Genomic DNA, 19,395 nt, shown 5'->3' with positions numbered 1-19,395 from the left:
CGGGGCGATGCGCAGTAACTCATTAACGGAGATTTGCCGTGTCCATCTTGTCGCTGCCTGCAGGTGAAGCGATGGGGGAGGAGGGGGAGTTGTGTTCAGTGAAGGAGAGGCGAGGTCGAGTAACGTTGCGTAAAGACAAAAGTGGACGAAAGAGAGGCAAACTTGCGGCTCCGCAACTATAATTATAACATAACATAGACTATATCGATATAAAGGATATTGTCACATCTTATATCTCGTATAAAAATATATCGATATTTTTTAAAAAACTCGATATATCACCCAGCTCTAGAGGCTATCACGTATCACCTGACCAAAGATATGGCTCCCATCAACACTCTGCAAAACGAGGGATTTAGGAAAATGATCAACATCCTAGACAAACGCTACACAGTGCCGTCCCGCAAGTATTTTTCAAACGTTGCACTACCTGCTCTATACACGCAGTGTCGAGCAACGGTGGAGACGGAATTACAAGCAGTTCAACATTTTGTGGCAACGACAAAATGTGAGACATTTATTGTTTTTATGTTCATTTATTGTTTTTATGTTCAGTCTCAACTGTTACGAAGTTGATGTGCAGTTAATAAGTGCAATAAATATTTATATTGGAAAAGAAAATCGTGAGAGAATCGTGATCTCAATTCTAAGCAAAAAAATCCTGATTCTCATTTTATGCAAAATCGTGCAGCCCTACTACATACCACTGTCTGTACCCAGGGGATGTTATACCCTGTATATATGGATCCACAAAGAAAGAGTCCCACTCAGACCGACTGTTAGCAGCATAACCTCAGCCACCTCCAACATCTCCAAGTACCTTGCCACCATCCTAGCTCCCCTTGTGGGGAACACACCCCATCACTTCAAAAACTTCACCAACAAGGTCCAGAAACTTACACTGGATGAAACCAGATGAAAGATGAAACCACTTTGATGTGTTTTCACTCTTCACTTGCATCCCTACAGCTGATGCAGTGGAGACCATCAGAAAACGACCATGGCAAGACAGCTCCTTACAAAACACAACCAGCTTTAGCCCCGATCACGTTTCCGCACTGTTAGACCTCAACCTTACCACCACATATTTTAAAATACAACAAGGGCTTCTACAGACAAAAACAGACGTGCCATGGGCTCCCCAGTGACACCGACTGTAGCCAACCTTGAGGAAATTGAAAGTAAAGTTCTTGGCAAATCAGCACAGATGCAGAGTAAAGAAGGTCAGACACCAACTAGGGAGAATCAGCAGGACAAACAATCCTGATGTAGCAGGTTTATCAGAGAAGCTCAGGAGAGTCTTCTCCAAGCACGACATCCCAGCGTACTGCAGACCAAGCCACACACTCACACACAAACTGGTTCATCCCAAACACAACTGTCTGCCACCTACAATCCAGTTTTGAGATCCCTTCCCAGGCACCTCGACTCCTACTCACATCTTGCATCAGTTGATCTAAATAATGATAGGGCGAGGCAAGGTCCCACGATGGCTTCACCCAAAGTCTCTGCCAATAGCGACCTACACCCTTTTTTGACACCTTGGCTCACATGATGAATAGTGGGTCAACGACCCTCTTAAGGGACAACTCCCACTAGGAGTTAAATGCATGGGACTCACCACCACTCAGCTTTAGAACGGAAGAAGCTTCTCGAATAAGATGTGAAACGTCTTAAAGAAACTTAAAGAAGTCCAGTTGTGTTTCTTTCTAAGCTCCTTAGATTACACTCAGACAAAACTGTGTATCGGCACAGCTACAGGAGCAGAAGTACAAACTGGGAACAACAAATCCCCCACACCCCAAACAATGTCTCATCTTTTGAAACTTTTTCAACATCTCCCTCTCTGAATCTCTGAGCTTCACTAATGATACATGTACATTAACATGGACACCCACAAGAGCCTAGAAAAACTCAGAGGTGTATGACTGAAATAATAATGAAGCGAGGTTTGTCCCAGTGGGTGTGACATCGCTTTTGTTGTGCAGTGCCATTTGTGAGGATAAAAATCACGAGTATAATGGCCCCTTAAGCTAATATTGGTCTGTGTGTTTTCTAACTCCACCCTTTTTGCTGTGAGCTGAAAAGGGTTTGTCAGGTATAGTCGACATTATAGATCAAGCCCAGGGTATTTATCGCTGATAATACCTGTTTATTCAATAAAATGAATTTCACTTTAATCCAGCGCAAACTAAAACGACTTATACATCTCCTTTATTAGGCTAAAGGAGAGTGTCAGACGTGAACAAACTGAGTAACCTGTAATGATAACATGAATACAGTTGAAGTTTCAGAGCAGTCATGTTAGAAATAAACACACTATTGCACTGGGAAACTACAACTGGGATAATATTGCGTTTCCTGCTCGCTGTGCTTGCTTCTGCTGCTCTTTAAATGTCTCCATTGTCCATTTAACTCTAAAATTTCTCCAGATTTGTCAATGCAGCTAACACAAAGACAACTTGAAAGCATAGATGTAGTAGTATCCCTGTGGACTTACAGAGAGAATGGGGGGTGGGGTTATATAAATCAGTGTGTGGCCAACAGCAGAGACACAAAGAGAGACGCACTGCTAACAAAAGAAACGCGTTACGTGATCGATATCAAACTATAAAGTTATTAACAGTTACCTTCTTTATGTTACACCTACGCCTGAAATGTAAATGAATTCCACCCGCCATCTGGAACCTGCAGTTAACCGTTTCAGGTGTGACCTCCTTCACAATAACCCGATGGCATCAATTTATTTTCAGTGAAGTTAAGTTAGTGACCTCGTTACATCTATCTGTCCGTTTCACCCCTTTAAATGCGTGCTACTGATCCACTAGTTCGCAGCTTTATAATGCAGCGGTGGTTTTGTTACGTACCTATTCTGTGTAACTTTATTTTGGGGAACTTAACGGTGATATCCCGGAGTATGCGCTGCCTGGCATCGGCCTCATTCTGGACGATCGTTTTTACAAAGGCTCCGAATATTTCTTCAGCAGCAGCCGTTAGTCGCTCATTAACAAACTCTCTCAAATACTCCACTGAACACATCGTTACTTCAGCAGCTCAAATATTTATCTGCTATAAAGTACACAACCGTTTTCAGCTTCGACTACCGAGCAGAGCCAGAAACGTTCTACGCATGTGCGAAAGAACTTCTTCCTGTTCCTTCCTTTCACAATAAAACCCATCGACATTTTTAACAAGCTTTATTTAAAAATGAGCACCTTTGCACCACTGACTGTAGACAGGACTGTTATCCAGTGATGTTTGTACAGTCAGTGGTACATACAAAGCAACTTAAATCACTAGTTTTAAACTCTGTGTTTGCAAATAATGTAAATTATTATTTGGGAGTAACAGGCAGAAGTTAGACGAAACAGAAGATGAAGTTGGAGGCTTGGATGGAGCTCTGAGTAACATGTGAGAGGCTGAGATGAGGAAGAGCTGGGTTGCACGAAGGACTGCGAGGGAAAATAACATACAAGCAGTGAGATTTAAAGTATGCAGAGTGGACGGCTCGAAGATGTTGGGCAGAAAGATAATTGGACTAGACCAGTGATGTCAGCAGTGAGCTTGAGAGGAAAGTGGAAGTGATGAAAAGGATTGGCCAACAAACAGACAGATCTGCAATACAGATCTTCCTTTTTGAACCATGTGTAAGCTTCATTTCAGTAAGCAGAGATTGTTAGGATGAACTGAATATGATTTATTGATAAACAGAAATCAATCACACAATTCCATAATTTTATTGTAACAATAAAGGGCTATTCTATTCTATTTGGTGATTCCACTCCAATGGCCAATCACACCTGAACGGATTCCCAGAGACAGAAATTAGGGAGAACCCCGAAAGAAAGAAGAAAGAGAAAAGAAAAGCTATCTTACTTAGGCAGTTCCACTCTATGGAAAATAATACACCGTGTTGCTAAGGGATAAGAAGCTTGGAAGTTTATCATGGTAAATGAGACACAGAGTGGGCAGAGTAAAAGGGCCATCAGTGGCCAGAAGAGCCTTAAGGAGCCGAGACAGAGCTCATGATCTGTGATAGAGCTCAAGGCCAGTGAAGGCTAGGAGAGAGAGCAGAGAGCCTGCAAGAGGCTGAGAGCTAGCAAAGGACACAAGAAGGAGAGAGCCTGCATTAAGGCTCAATTCAATTCAGTTTCAATTCACAGCACCAAATCACAACAACAGTCGCCTCAAGGCGCTTTATATTGTAAGGTAGACCCTACAATAATACACACAGAGAAAAACCCAACAATCATATGACCCCCTATGAGCAAGCACTTTGGCAACAGTGGGAAGGAAAAACTCCCTTTTAACAGGAAGAAACCTCCGGCAGAACCAGGCTCAGGGAGGGGCGGGGCCATCTGCTGCGACCGGTTGGGGTGAGAGAAGGAAGACAGGATAAAGACATGCTGTGGAAGAGAGACAGAGATTAATAACAGATATGATTCGATGCAGAGAGGTCTGTTAACACATAGTGAGTGAGAAAGGTGACTGGAAAGGAAAAACTCAATGCATCATGGGAATCCCCGGCAGCCTACGTCTATTGCAGCATAACTAAGGGAGGATTCAGGGTCACCTGGTCCAGCCCTAACTATATGCTTTAGCAAAAAGGAAAGTTTGAAGCCTAATCTTGAAAGTAGAGATAGTGTCTGTCTCCTGAATCCAAACTGGAAGCTGGTTCCACAGAAGAGGGGCCTGAAAACTGAAGGCTCTGCCTCCCATTCTACTTTTAAATACTCTAGGAACAACAAGTAGGCCTGCAGTGTGAGAGCGAAGTGCTCTAATAGGGTGATATGGTACTACAAGGTCATTAAGATAAGATGGGGCCTGATTATTTAAGACCTTGTATGTGAGGAGCAGGATTTTGAATTCTGGATTTAACAGGAAGCCAATGAAGGGAAGCCAAAACAGGAGAAATATGCTCTCTCTTTCTAGTCCCTGTCAGGACTCTTGCTGCAGCATTTTGGATTAACTGAAGGCTTTTCAGCGAGTTTTTAGGACATCCTGATAATAATGAATTACAGTAGTCCAGCCTGGAAGTAATAAATGCATGAACTAGTTTTTCAGCATCACTCTGAGACAGGATATTTCTAATTTTAGAGATGTTGTGCAAATGGAAGAAAGCAGTCTTACATATTTGTTTAATATGTGCGTTGAAGGACATGTCCTGGTCAAAAATGACTCCAAGGTTCCTCACAGTGTTACTGGAGGCCAAGGTAATGCCATCCAGAGTAAGAATCTGGTTAGATACCATGTTTCTAAGACTTTCAGGGCCGAGTACAATAACCTCAGTTTGATCTGAATTAAGAAGCAGAAAGTTAGCGGCCATCCAGGTCTTTATGTCTTTAAGACATTCCTGCAGTTTAACTAATTGGTGTGTGTTACCTGGCTTCATGGACAGAGCTGGGTGTCATCTGCATAGCAGTGAAAATTGCAAACATCATCCAAAAAATAAATAAACTTGTGCACCCAACTCTGTTTTTAAAAGTAACTAAATATGTATGCTGTATAGTCCTTCCACTCTAGAAAAAGAACTCATTAAATGAAATGAAAAAAAAAATTCCTAAATTATCATTTATGTCCTATACCTTTTTTTTAGTTGTCAGCATAAGAGCATGCTTGTTGCTCACTATGTGGGGCATACTGACGGCTTAGTCTGTAGTCATTTTGGCTGACACTTTGGTTTTAGGCAACTTATGTTTATTATTAATACAACTGATTAAGTAACAAAAATAACAAGTACTGTGTGCATTACTACCTGGGCTGGTTGTAGACAGGCATATATCAGGGTTCGTACGCTTTTTTCAGGGTCAAATTCAAGCACTTTTTAAGCACTTTCAAGGTCCCTTTTTAAGCTTTTCCAGCACACAGTTGCAGCAACTGTGACGTTCACTAGTAGAACTGACACACACAAAAAACGACTACACTACACACTAACTACACAAGACAACACACTAACTTGAGACTCCAAACATGATAAACGTCACAAATCTCTCACGTATCAAAACTCTCTCTCTCTTTTTCGCTCACTCGCTCTCTCTCTTCCCAACAACCAAATACCACATGTTGCCGTATCATTTTTTGATTGGTCGACATGGTACATTTTTCCACCAATAGGGAAGGAGTGTTTTTTCTTTTTTCACTCACAAGCAAAGCGTGTTTGCTAGCGCTCGCCATAAAAAACGCCGTTTTTACCGTTTCTTCCCGGAGTAAACGCCACTGTTTTATTCAGAAACCCCCCAAAAACATCGGTTTTACGTGACCTATCGACACAATTTAAAAACTGGTATATAGCTTGAAGTCCGCCCGTTCGACCCAAGTTGAAATGGAGACTCTGGGTCCGTCGACCCCAGAGGGTTAATCAGAAAGCCTTAAGTTAGCTAGTTATGTATCGGGCTAATGTTTAAAGCTTTCACTTGAGTAAATTAACTCATATTACTGCTAAGTAATGTTAGCTATGTTCACAGCATATTCCGTAATAGCGCTGCCATACTGCATCACACTCAGTGCATTTCAATCATTTCTCCAGCGAGTTTGATAGCTAGCAAAATAATAACCATAATTTAAAAAAAATAGCATGTGTAACGTTCGCGTACTGGGAAATTATTTACTAGCACTCACCTATCATGCGACTGGAGAACGCAAACTCCGCCATTGTTGTTTTCCATCAAACACTCATTAAAACAGCAACCTACAGGTATGTTAGCGCACTCATCCCCGACTGTCCGAGGGAGGGGCGGGGTCACATATTGAAAGAGACGCAAGGCAGCCCAGGCGGGAAATTTTGCTTTTGCGTCTCATTTTATTTCTCTATCTGATAAGAAAACAATTCAATCAGATAGCTACTTATTGTGAATGAAATACAGTTACATTTTCAAGCACTTTTAAGCACCACATCTGAAATTCAAGCATTTTTCAAACCTTGAAAAGACGACATTAGAATTCAAGCATTTTCAAGGATTTCAAGCACCCGTACGAACCCTGATATATCAGGGTGCAGAAAGAAATGTAAAGGAGGCACACAGTGGCAACAGAGGTCAGAAAGGGGTGAGATGCTCTGGATAACTGTTTTTGTCAAGTTATTGGATTGCACTTTGTGAGGCCTCTACCCTAAGACTGGACCAACTTGCGTGTCCCACCTGAAGGCGAAGCTTCCGCTGGTCTAGCTTTTAGGGTCAAAGTAAGAATAAAATAAGATTAAATAAAATTTCAGTTCACCATGTCTCCCATGTCCTAAAATTCTCAAACTAATTTGTAGAACAAAACAGAACATTTGAGTTTTTTCCTTCTTGTTTTAAGCTTGTGTGTTTTGGAAGGAACTGAACTCTGTTTGTAACTGAACGCCTCCACTCTACAACAGCAGCTTCCTGCTTCCCTCACAGATTCATCCATATCCAAGTTATATGTTATGGACTTGTCATGGGCCAAGACCACCAAATTCCTCTTTCTTTTGTGTAACATGGTGCGACGACAGGGGTCTAGGACCTATCACGCTTTGTGTCGGGGTCTGACAGACACAGGTCCTCCAGTGGGTGCAGCAGACAGGCTCACAGAGAGAAACACTTGTGTACTGAAACAATAGTCACTGACTGTACAAATATAGATGTATTTTTTTATTATCTCACGAGTCGCTGTGATTTGGACGACATTGGTTTGCTGCTTCATTTTGCTCTGCCCTGCACACTGAGAAACTCGACACCGGCTCATTTGCATACTGACAGTGATTGGATGTTTAGCTGGGGGGTGGGATCTCTGCTGAGTGCTGTGTGAGCCTGCACACAGAGCAGGGAGGGAAAGAGCGAACGAGAGCTACTGTAGTACATGTAGTAAATCTTGTCCATATTCAGTTGGTGGGTAATCTGTTATTTTCCTTCAGCTTCTAAAAGTTTGACTTAAGGGGGCAGGATGTTTGTTTAAGGGGCTGTTGCCCCCTATTGCCCCAGCGTAGAGCCAGCCCTGATTACTACCATCTTCTTACTATAATAATCACAACGTATGCACGTACACATCTGTACGTACCCCATCTCCTCCTTAACGGCTGGGCCAATCTGAACGAAACTGTAGTGAGGCGTGGTCTGCGATGCATGGCATCTGCAGATCCCGCCCACGGTGTTAAATCACGGGGACGCAGGGTTGAGAGGGTTGTTGTGGTGTGATGTGATGTAAATAAATAGCTCATAATTACAATCTGTGGTCCTGCCGTGCCTTAATCACGCCACAGAAACTTTGCACAAACACCGTCACACATATGGGGTTTATTTCAGGATGATTTATTACAAATCCGTTTGTTTGATTTTCCTACATAGTGTTTATTTTTATTGGACCCCTGTGAATGTTATGTTTTCCGTTTGCATTAGTATCAGTGTACGTTGACCATACAGAACTTAACGAAACCTCGTTGACAAAAGGAAGTTAGTTTAAAAGGCAGTTTTGACACAAATCAAGTTTTAATGATAACATTAAAACTTGATTTGTGTCAAAACTGAAAGTCTGGAACAAGGTGGGACAAAAATGTTCAGAACTCACAAAAAACAGAAACAAAAGATTTTCAACAGATAAATGTTTCCAAGATTCACACCATTTTCAGTGTTTGAAGACAAATTTAAACACAGTGACAACTCAGACTATGACCTACATGATATTGGTATATACATATGTATATACATATTTACATACAATGGCTCCAGTGTATATGCATATATGCACTGGAGCCATGTTTTAAAAGGTTTATAAGATGATCCCACTTTGACAGGATCCTTTACACCACTGCCTGAATTGCAGCTCCAAATCATCACAGAGCCTCCACCATGTTTTACATACGGCTGTTTAAACTGGCTTTTGTACCCCTCTCCTGTATGTATGGATGACTTTTGACCCAAAATTTGGAGTCTCACCCCAAATGCCCTGGTGCTGCTGATTTTCAGTCTAATTCTTGTGTAATTTAGCATCCTTGAGGTTTTCCTTTCTAAGAATGGCAGTCACCCTATTACTGCGATACTTTCTTGAGTAGTTTCAAGTTATTTAAGGACACACTGCACACTATGCTACATTTTCAGCTAATAGCTCCTTGCTGGTGCAAAATACTCTTTTATGTCTGTCAAACTCTGCTGTCATTGGCATGTTTCATAGATTCAAGTAAAGAAGCTAACAGTGTATAGAGATCCACTTTAATGTGGTTCTTTGCTAACTGCTGACATGGAACTGAAACCTTTGTTAGATTTGCAAAGGTGCTGCCTCTCAGCTGTGTGAGTTCTCATTTTGACTAAAAGTTCTTGCAAATGTTTTGCAAGAACTCTCAGTGGTGTGAGACCCCATGTGGACAGTCAAATGACTATTTTGACTGAAAGTCTTACCACAAGTTTTGCAAGAAAATGGCCTTTCACCTGTGTGAGTTCTCATGTGGACATTCAAATGACTGTTCTGACTGAAGCTCTTACCACAGGTTACACAGGAATAGGGCTTCTCACCTGTGTGGGTCCTTATGTGCACGGTCAAATCCCTCATTTGAATGAAACTTTTCCCACATGTTTTACAAGAATATGGCTTCTCACCTGTGTGGATTTTTGTGTGGAATTTCAGATTTGTACTCTGACTAAAAGTTTTGCCACATGTTGCACAAGAATATGGCTTCTCACCTGTGTGAGTCCTTGCATGAATTTTCAAGTTTGCTAAGCAAGCAAATCTTTTTCCACAAATCTTGCAGTGGTAAGGTTTTATACCTGTGTGCGTCGCCATGTGCACGGTTAAATTGCCTTTATGATAAAATCTTTTCCCACATGTTTCACACGAGTATCGCTTCTCACCTGTGTGAAATCTAATGTGATATATCAGATTTGAGCTGTCTCTAAATGCTTTCCCACAAATACTGCAGGAATATGGCTTTTCACCGGTGTGAGTTCTTATATGGACCAACAAGTTATCCTTTCTCCTGAATTTTTTCCCACATGCGTCACACGAGAATGGCTTCTCACCTGTGTGAATGCTCGTGTGTATTTTTAGCTTTGATGCATATTTAAATCTTTTCCCACAAGTGTTGCAAGAATATGGTTTCTCATCTGTGGATGTTCTTTTTTGATGTAGAGAGTTGTGAGAGAGGAGCAGGTGACTGGTTGGTTTCGGCTGGCAGTAATTTTTTTCCTCATAAATACAAGTTACTGTTAACGGATTGGTTTCCTGGTCAATTACAAGCTCCTGTCTCTCCTGACTTGTGCAAAGTTCCGTCCATTCCTCTTTAATCTGAGCCGATCCAACGTCCTGCTGATCCAGACCAGAGTTCTCCAGGTTAAAGAGGTACAAGTCCTCGAGAACCTCCTCCTTGCAGACATATTGCTGGAGCTGGTCTGGAGAGACAAAGTGGCACATTAAAACATTCAGTACTGTATTCATATAAAAATTAACATCTAAGCTCATGTTTTTTAACCACAAGTGACGGCCAACGCATTGTTAACACCAGTGGGTTCAGGTTTCACTTGAAGTTCAGCTGAAGCTGTTTGGTGTATGTTGTAGGTGCAGGTTGTCTGCTATGGTAGATGGTTTATATATGCAGCTTTCTAAGTTCAAACTTCAGCGCTCTAATGTGCAGCTGTCATTTTAAAAATAAACAGCAGAATTAACACAACCAACTTGAGTTGAAATATGTATTTTACTGCTGCTTGCTCAAAATCCCAAGATGAATGACTCTTTGCAGAATTAATTTTCTCTTATTTGCAAAACATTTTTTATCATCTGTATAGATCTTTAATCACCATTTTATTATTTTTATCTGATAAAGTTTCTGATTGGAGTAATCTGTGTATGAAACACCTCATTTTATGTGAGTGCACCTGTAGCGTGAAGCGGAAAGCCAGGCCAGACAAAGACAGTTTAACTATTATCAGCTGGTCACATGTAAACAAATGAATTCTGGCTAACTGCAGTCACAAATGACACAAAGAGTGAGCAGTGGATGGCTGCCACTGATTTCCAACTAGCTTTTCTCTGCGTATGAAGGGGCCCAAAAATCCTTCCTGAATCAACACATTTTTGTTGAACCATCTATTTAAAATTTGAATATTGCTGAAAGTACAGTGATGTTATAATTCCATACTTTTGAATATTTCGATCATTTGGGGTTTCTGGGAAGAAAAAATGTTGAGGACAAAAGCATATGGTGACGTGGTGGCTACAGAGAAATGTTCCTCTAACCCTGACTTAATGTTGTAGATATTTTGTTTTCTCTGACTGAAAAACAAAACAAAAACATGTCTAAGAAACTAAGACGCAAGCTTTTTAGTTGTGGTCAGCACAGTGGTAAACCAGCAGGTTAATGTCATGAGCCTAATGGAGGAGGCCACAGTCAAACAAAGGGATCAGTAGATTGAACTGAACAAAGGAATGATGAGTTGGAACAATATTCCCGTTCAATATTCCTGATGATGTTATTCTCACTGGGTTGGACACACTGCAGCTATGCCAGGGCTACAGCTGGTGATGCAGCATTTGGAGAGAGAGAAACACTTGGAGGAACAAGTCGTCCAATTCTTGAACAGCAAGAACATTTGTTTAGAGAAGCACCAAATGTCTAGTTGCTACACTCTGACTGATTTTCATCTAGGCATCAAAGACACGTGATACTCGATATTTTAAAAATTGATCTTAAACATGGTTATAATCCTGCAGCTTGTCCGGGGCTGGGTCTTGGAAGCGACCGTTATACGTACAGATTTCCTACCTGTGTCCATGTTACAGTGACTCCCTGACATGGGAGAGACGTCCACATTGTAATTTTTGGTTCTGTGACATTTCTTCTTTGGCTTCAGCTCCTCATTGGTGGTCGATTCCATTTCTACGTGTTGAGTTCCTTGCTGGTCTTTGGTGTCCACTACAGGAGAATTATGAGAGAGGAACTGGTTAATGTTTGGGTCCTGTTCATCAAGCACTCCTATTTAGTAAAAGTCACCATAAAGGTGCTGGTCTCCTGTTAATACAAGCGACTTACTGGAACAGTCTTCCCCTTGCTCCTCTTTTATCAGTAGAGGCGCTGCTTCCTCCTGGACCAATCTGGAGTTCCTCTCCTGGTTACAGTGCTGCTGCTGCTCTATAAGAACCTCCTCTTTATTATTAATGACAAGTTGTGGGAGGTCTACAGAGACAAAGGGACAAAACAAGGTTACATGTGATGATAGAAAAACACTCATACTTACTACTGAAACACTGAAAATGCATCACATCCCAATGTAAAAAAACCCAAAATGAAAAACCATGCTGGATATCTATACTGGTGAGGAGTGGGTAAAGTGTTAGGAACAAGAGGACACATTGTGTGATAGAAATGAAAATGATCAGAGGGTTAAATCCAAATGAAATGACTGATGGTGTCTGGCATCACTGAGCTCCTGGACGGCCTGAGGTGGAAGGCTAAAGCTATGCAGATATTTCTTCACGTCACCTCTGAACAGACACAGCAGACCATACAGTTCCCAGCAGAGTTGCCTGTGCATCGGGTTCATGTGTTTGAGTATGCAAAGCTCCTTTAGAATATCCTTTGTCCTATATGGTGTGTTCTATGGAGAGTTTTGTACAAGTTGTAATCTGAAGGTGTTTACATACATTTGTGTCCAGATGTTTTCGAGGTCTGAGTGATGGAAAGGTCTCTTTCCCTTTTTGCAGCTGGAATGAAAACTGAAGTCAACTAAAGTCAAACGAACACTGCGGCATCACTGAGAGTTAAAAACTATCTAAATTCTTCATCTTTAATAAAATGATCAGCGTTGCTGCTTTACCAGGTGTAACGATTAAGTTTAACGCCCAGGCATCCATGAAAACTGAACAATTTGGTCTTTAATATACCAAATATACAGTTTTTAAAAAGTATTTTGTTTATTTGACAAATATCTAGATGGCTCCAAATGAACATTAAAGGAAACTTGAAGATTAAGATTTTTAACAAAAATACTTCCACCAGGCTGTCAGGGGGGGAGCTTATGTTGTTTTTGAGGTGGTTTTTAGGTTTTATTTCAGTGTAATTAGTTAAGCCAGCAGCAGGGGGCGAGACCGGTGGGAGTGAACCCTGATGTGATGTTATGTTAGGCAGAGTAAGAGTGACCCAATAAACAGTTGATTACAAACGATTACAGTGAACCTGCGTGCAATTTCATAACACGACAGAAAGTAGAAAGTAAAAAAGTAAAGTGAGGATGAAAGTGGCGTACTGGTGAACACAAGATCTAATCCTTAATTGATGAGCATCACAAAGACCAAAATCATTTATGTATTGTTTAAGAATGTCTGCACACTGCCACTTTCTTTGACTCACTGCTGAACTGAACACATCAAGGTTTGCGGTTTCAGAGTTATCCAAAAGTGAAAGAAGGAGTGGATCATCAATATTTGGTCCATGTATACTAGCAACACATAAATCCATACTTTGAACAGATAAATTAAGTACTTTAAATTCTGCATCCTTTAGGGGTTGCTAATGACGACATTTATTTTTCTGTTACTCATTATGGCCACACTTGTTTTGAGTTGTAAATGGCTGACTCTGCATGAGGGAACTGTGGAGAGGTGACAGAGGTGTGTGTGTGTGTGCTCTGTTTGTTTGTATATTGAATTTAGAACAAACATATTGCTGAGTGCAGAAACAGAAAAGATGTGAAAGGTGGAAATTGAAGTAAAACAGTTCAACCACCAAAGACAACAACAAGAACTAAAACAACACTATGTTGATTAAACCAGCATTAATTGTTCTATGAGATCATGTCTATTAAACAAGTGGGAAAAGAGAGTAAACAGAACGAATCAGAAAAAGACATTTGTGTGGATACAGACCACCTAATTTAAGATCAGCAGAGCCATGGAGTGGAACACTGGGAATGGGAATAATGTGAATAACACCTTGCATCGCTCTTTGGGAAACTAGAGCCCCCGTTCATTAAGCACCTACTTGAATCAACTCACCACTGATCGACTGGTTTTCCATTACAACACAGTACCACCTAATGTGCGTGGTTGTTGTCATAGCAATGGTGCTGAGTGTTCTGTGACATAATTAGTATGCAACACGGACGCTACAACAAAGGTGGACATTGAGGTGACGATATACCTGCTGCTCGGTCTCTGGCTTTTCATCAGACTCGGGGTCCACAGTGTGGGTTTTTGTAGCCATTTTCCTCGTTGCCGCGTTTCAAAGCCGGTGGTTTCGATTATCGTGAACGTGATGCTCTCATTGAGTGACAACACTGACCAGCCAATCGGTGGCATGCAGTCTGATGATGTGCCATTTTAGTGCCTGCTTGGATTGCTCGAACCCCGGCTGAGTAGGTACTAAAAAAATACCAGGTGCTATGAGCTAATGGAAAACCTGAAAACTGTTTCGAACCATGGCGAGTCGATCCGAGTAGGTACTAATGGAAAAGGGACTTAGTTGTCATCACTTTAGTCAATTACTCTCAGTGGCTTGTCTTTGCTGCTGGAGGGAGTTGGCACCTTGCTCAGTTTCCCCATAACAACTTGCTTGAAACACTTATCAATAAAAACATGAATGAGACATGCGCTTTGAGTGCTGAAGTAGAAAAGCATTCTATAAAAAGCTGCACATTGTTCAGATCTTCTTCGTGGAGTGTTAAAGTCATGAAGATACTTGGAAAAGCTGTAATCTCTGTATTTTATACATAGCCCTTTCATAAAATGTTTATTTATTACACTATACTTACCAATATTAGCAAAGGTGTTACACATTTAAAAAAAAAAAAAAAAAACAGAGAAAAACTGACTCATCACTTTTTGGCACAACGTTTCAGTGTTACACCTGGGATGTGTCCAAATTCAGGGGCTGCATCCTTCGAAGGCCACATTTGAAGGCAGATTAAGCTGGACCAAAGCGACACAGGCTGTCCAAAATCAAAGGCGCCTCCTTTTCTCGGTATTTAAAAGAAGGGTTGAGTTTATTGTTCATGGCCTGATGCTATCCCAAGATAAAAAAAACTAAACAAGCAGACAGTTCACATTTTTTAAAAAGTGTATTTGCAGGAACCACACACTTGGCTAGTCAACTTTTGTAAGGAAAAGGACTAACTTAACAATGCTGTGTTTTAGTTTTAGTTAAATGAATTCTCATCCAGCATAGAGAAACAAATAACAAACTGACAGTGAATGGAGAAACACTCTCCCTGTTTCTGTTCTGTTTTTGTCATGCTCATACGACCTGAACATGTCTGCAGGATTCTATGTCTCGTTTCCTCTTTCTCTTTGCTCAAAATATATAAAACAAGTCCATGTGATTCTAACTCAAAACTGTGTTTTCATCTTGCATGCTAACTGATACTTGATAAATGTTTGCTGCTATTTTTGGTTAACTGCCATGTTTGACTTCCCTCTGCAAGCGTCCAGCTGCAAGGGAAGAGTTGAAGGACTGCGATTCATCAAGCAATTTAAAAAATGTGATCATAAGGAGTGCAGGAGTGCAGGAGTGCTGACAGACATATTCAACCTGTCCTTGGCCCACGCTGTGGTACCGGCCTGCTTCAAATCCACCTCCATCGTCCCGATACCCAAAAACTCCAACCCATCTAGCCTCAATGACTACCGCCCAGTAGCACTCACCCCCATCATCACTAAGTGCTTAGAGCAGCTGGTCCTAGCACACTTCAAATCCTGTCTCCCCCCACCCTGGACCCCCACCAATTCGCATACCGCCAGAACAGGAGCACAGAGGATGCAGTCTCCATCGCACTGCACTCTGTCCTCTCACACCTGGACAACAACAACACCTACGCCAGAATGCTGTTTATAGACTTCAGTTCAGCATTCAATACAATCCACCCCTCACAACTCATCAGGAAACTGACAGACCTGGGCATCAGTTCCCTCATCTGCAAATGGTTACTGGACTTCCTGACCAACCGCCCCCAACATGTCCGGCTGGATAACCGCTGCTCATCTACCATCACAATGAACACCGGTGTACCACAAGGCTGTGTGATGAGCCCTTTCCTCTACTCCCTCTTCACCCACGACTGCAGACCTGCTGATGGTTCCAACACCATCATTCAGTTTGCAGATGACACCACGGTGATTGGCCTCATCAGTGACAACGATGAGGCCGCCTACAGGGAGGAGGTGGATCATCTGGCTGAGTGGTGTGACACAAACAACCTGCTGCTTAACACCGAGAAGACCAAGGAGCTCATCGTGGACTACAGGAGGAATGCTGACCCACATCCACCCATCCACATTAAGGGGACGGCTGTGGAGCGTGTGAGCAGCTTCAAGTTCCTGGGAGTCCACATCTCCGAGGATCTCACCTGGACAACCAACTGCTCCAAGCTGGTCAAGAAGGCTCACCAGCGCCTCTTCTTCTTGAGGACTCTGAGGAAGAACCACCTGGGCCAGCATCTCTGCTGGGGACAGGAAGAGACTGAACAGGCTGATCCGAAGGGCCAGCTCTGTTCTAGGATGCCCTCTGGACCCAGTGGAGGTGGTGAGTGACAGGAGAATGGTGGCTAAGCTGTCATCCCTGTTGGACAACATCTCCCACCCCATGCATGAGACTGTGAAGGCACTGAGCAGCTCCTTCAGTGGGAGACTGCGGCACCCACGGTGTGGGACGGAGAGATTTCGCAGGTCTTTCCTCCCCACTGCTGTCAGACTCTACAATAAAGACTTTTGCAGCTGATCAAACACACAAACCCACACATGTGCAATAAGACTGCTATACGTGCAATTCTTCTTCTGACGAAGTTGTGTTTTTGTATTTTCCTACTCAGTTGTATATAGTATTTGTATTTCTATTTTATTCTATTGTATATATTATTCTATTCTATTTTATTCTATTGTATATATTATTCTATTCTATTTTATTCTATTGTATATAGTATTTTATTTTATTTTATTGTATTTTATTGCATTCCAGTGTTTTCTAATTTCTGCTACATAACTTTGCACTTTTGCTGTAACAAAACAAATTTCCCACCTGTGGGACTAATAAAGGCCATCTTATCTTATCTTATCTTATCTGTCCTCAGACATCCTGGTGAACTTCTACCGCTGCACCATCGAGAGCATCCTGACCAACTGTATAACAGTCTGGTACGGGAACTGCTCTGCCTCGGACCGGAAGGCGTTGCAGAGGGTTGTGAAAACTGCCCAGCGCATTGCCGGAGCACCACTTCCTGCCATAAAAGACATCTACAGGAAGCGGTGTCTGAAAAGGGCTGGGAAAATCATCAAAGACCCCAGTCACCCATCACATGGACTCTTCACCCTCCTGCCCTCTGGGAGGCGCTACAGGAGCCTCCGGACTAAGACCACCAGGTACCGGAACAGCTTCTTCCCCACAGCTGTCAGACTCCTGAACTCTGCCTCCTGACATCTGGCAGCCTCTGTAGAAATTATCCACACCCTCACTTATCTTAACTGCACTACTGTATAGCTCTGTGTAAATAATCATTCTGTACATACAATAATTTTTAACCTTACAACTGTTTACAACTTGCATAGTTCCCATTTCTGTATAACTGTATATCTCATATTTCTGTAAAGTTTTTTATTTCATATTCTGTATAGTTTTTCATATTTATATCCTGTTCATATCCTGTACATAGCTTGTACTCACTACAGCCTGTACATACCTATAGTTATAGAATATTCACAACATACTTCATACCGTGTACATTATAACATACCATAATAGACCCATTTCTGTAATATACTTGCATATCTATATTATTGCTAATATATATTGTAATATATCTATATCACTAAAGCACTTCTGGATGGATGCAAACTGCATTTCGTTGCCCTGTACCTGTGCATGTGCAATGACAATAAAGTTGAATTCTATTCTATTCTAATCCTCGACACAGAATCTTTGGTTATTACACGGCTCTGCAAAGGTAATTTTTTATGCCCTAGTTTAGACTGCATATAGACTTTGACCATACTTGAGATTATTTATATTTTGGGGGGTTTAAGAAAATGTTTTCTTTCAAGAATTTTTTATTAAATATGGTGCGTACAAATATAGATGTATGTAGTTTAAAACATTGCAATTTCTAAAATAGAACCAATGAGGAGTTTATTCTGAAAGACCAGTTTTATTCTCTTTTGAATATTTATAACTGCTCATTAATATGACAAAAGTATTTCTTATCAGATCACTCAATTCATTGATGGTACAGATTACTGTAACATGTAGAAAGTTAACATTAGTGTTGGCTACAGGGGCTCAGCCCATGGCCGTGGTGAGTCATCACAGGACGTTCAAACATCTCCAATAAAAGTCGTAAAATAAAGATTTTCTCTATTTCTGTCGAGGATGTTGATCACCAAGGGTGTAACGGCTACTGTCAAGGTTGCTAGGCAACAGGAGGCGCGCGTCGTAACTAGACCTACAGAAGCCGCTAACTTCCGGTCTTCGTGCACGGGCAGGCCTGGTCCTTTAAAGGATGCAGCCCCTGAATTTGGACACACCCCAAACCTCACTAATGCTTACCTAAGAATCACATCACAGACGTGAGCACGCTCGGTAGCGCCGTCCATCAGCTCGCCAGTACTTAAACACATAGCAGTACCACTCTGGGTTCATTAGCACCATCGCAGCGTTACCTACCGATTCTGTGTAACTTTATTTTGGGGAACTTCACAGTGATATCCTGCAGTCTGCGCTGATTGATCTCGGCCTCATTCTGGACCATCGTTTTAACAAAGACTCCGAATATCTCTTCAGCAGCAGCCGTTAGTCTCTCGCTAACAAACTCTCGCAAATACTCAACGGAACACATCGTTACGTTGACAGCTCAAATATTTCTCTGTTATACGCGAACGCAACCGTTTTGCAGCTTCAACAAGCGGCTAACTTAGACGTAGCGCCAGACTTCAGTTTCCTCTGTGTGTCACATTATAAAGTTCCGGTTATAAAAGCAGGTCACATTTTTGTTCCGTCATATATATCCGTGTGTGGGTCCCCATAATAGTCTATTATAATATAATAGAAAGCGACGTCCTGTCTTTTTCCTAACCACTTTTCTTTGACCTCGAAGGAAAACGTCATGATGTCAATGAAATATGCGTAAAAGAACTGATTTGGATTGACTTGGAAAAAAGAGAATGTATAATGCCCAGAAGATCGACTACAAAGTGTTCTGTGTTGCACATATCATATAAACAGCTCTTAGAAACTAGACTCCAAAATATAATGAAACTAAAACTAAGAAAATCTAAAAGCATAAAAACAAATAAACCAAACAGGGAATAGCAGCTAAAAAAGTGCTGGGTCCAAGACCTGGGACCAAGCTAACACAAGATACATTTAAGCAAAAAATGCAGTCATTTGGAAATTAATATGATCTTTTTACCTCCATACGTCACCACAATTGAATTTTTACATTATAAATAAAAAGAAAAAAAGTAACTGACATG

At 41.5% G+C, this 19,395-nt stretch overlaps 1 protein-coding gene across 8 annotated transcripts in view; it reads right to left on the bottom strand.

Annotated features, from left to right (window-relative positions):
- LOC100699804 (gastrula zinc finger protein XlCGF57.1) overlaps positions 1–18,890 on the bottom strand; it is a 34,517-nt gene extending 15,627 nt beyond the window's left edge. For 2 of the 8 annotated variants that reach the window (XM_025900005.1, XM_025900009.1), the window contains exons 1-3: positions 18,587–18,890; positions 11,975–12,118; positions 11,708–11,857 (exon numbers count right to left, since the gene is read on the bottom strand). In XM_025900005.1, coding sequence (XP_025755790.1) covers positions 11,708–11,857; positions 11,975–12,118; positions 18,587–18,758 — 466 coding nt within the window. In that variant the 5' untranslated portion in view covers positions 18,759–18,890. The other 6 variants (XM_025900010.1, XM_025900007.1, XM_025900006.1 and 3 more) reach the window with 6 other exon arrangements.
- Positions 18,891–19,395: the final 505 nt, after the last annotated feature.

Source organism: Oreochromis niloticus, linkage group LG18 (assembly GCF_001858045.2).
Source record: "Oreochromis niloticus isolate F11D_XX linkage group LG18, O_niloticus_UMD_NMBU, whole genome shotgun sequence".
NCBI classification, from domain to species: Eukaryota; Metazoa; Chordata; class Actinopteri; order Cichliformes; family Cichlidae; genus Oreochromis; species Oreochromis niloticus.
This window is presented reverse-complemented; position numbering and strand designations above follow the sequence as displayed.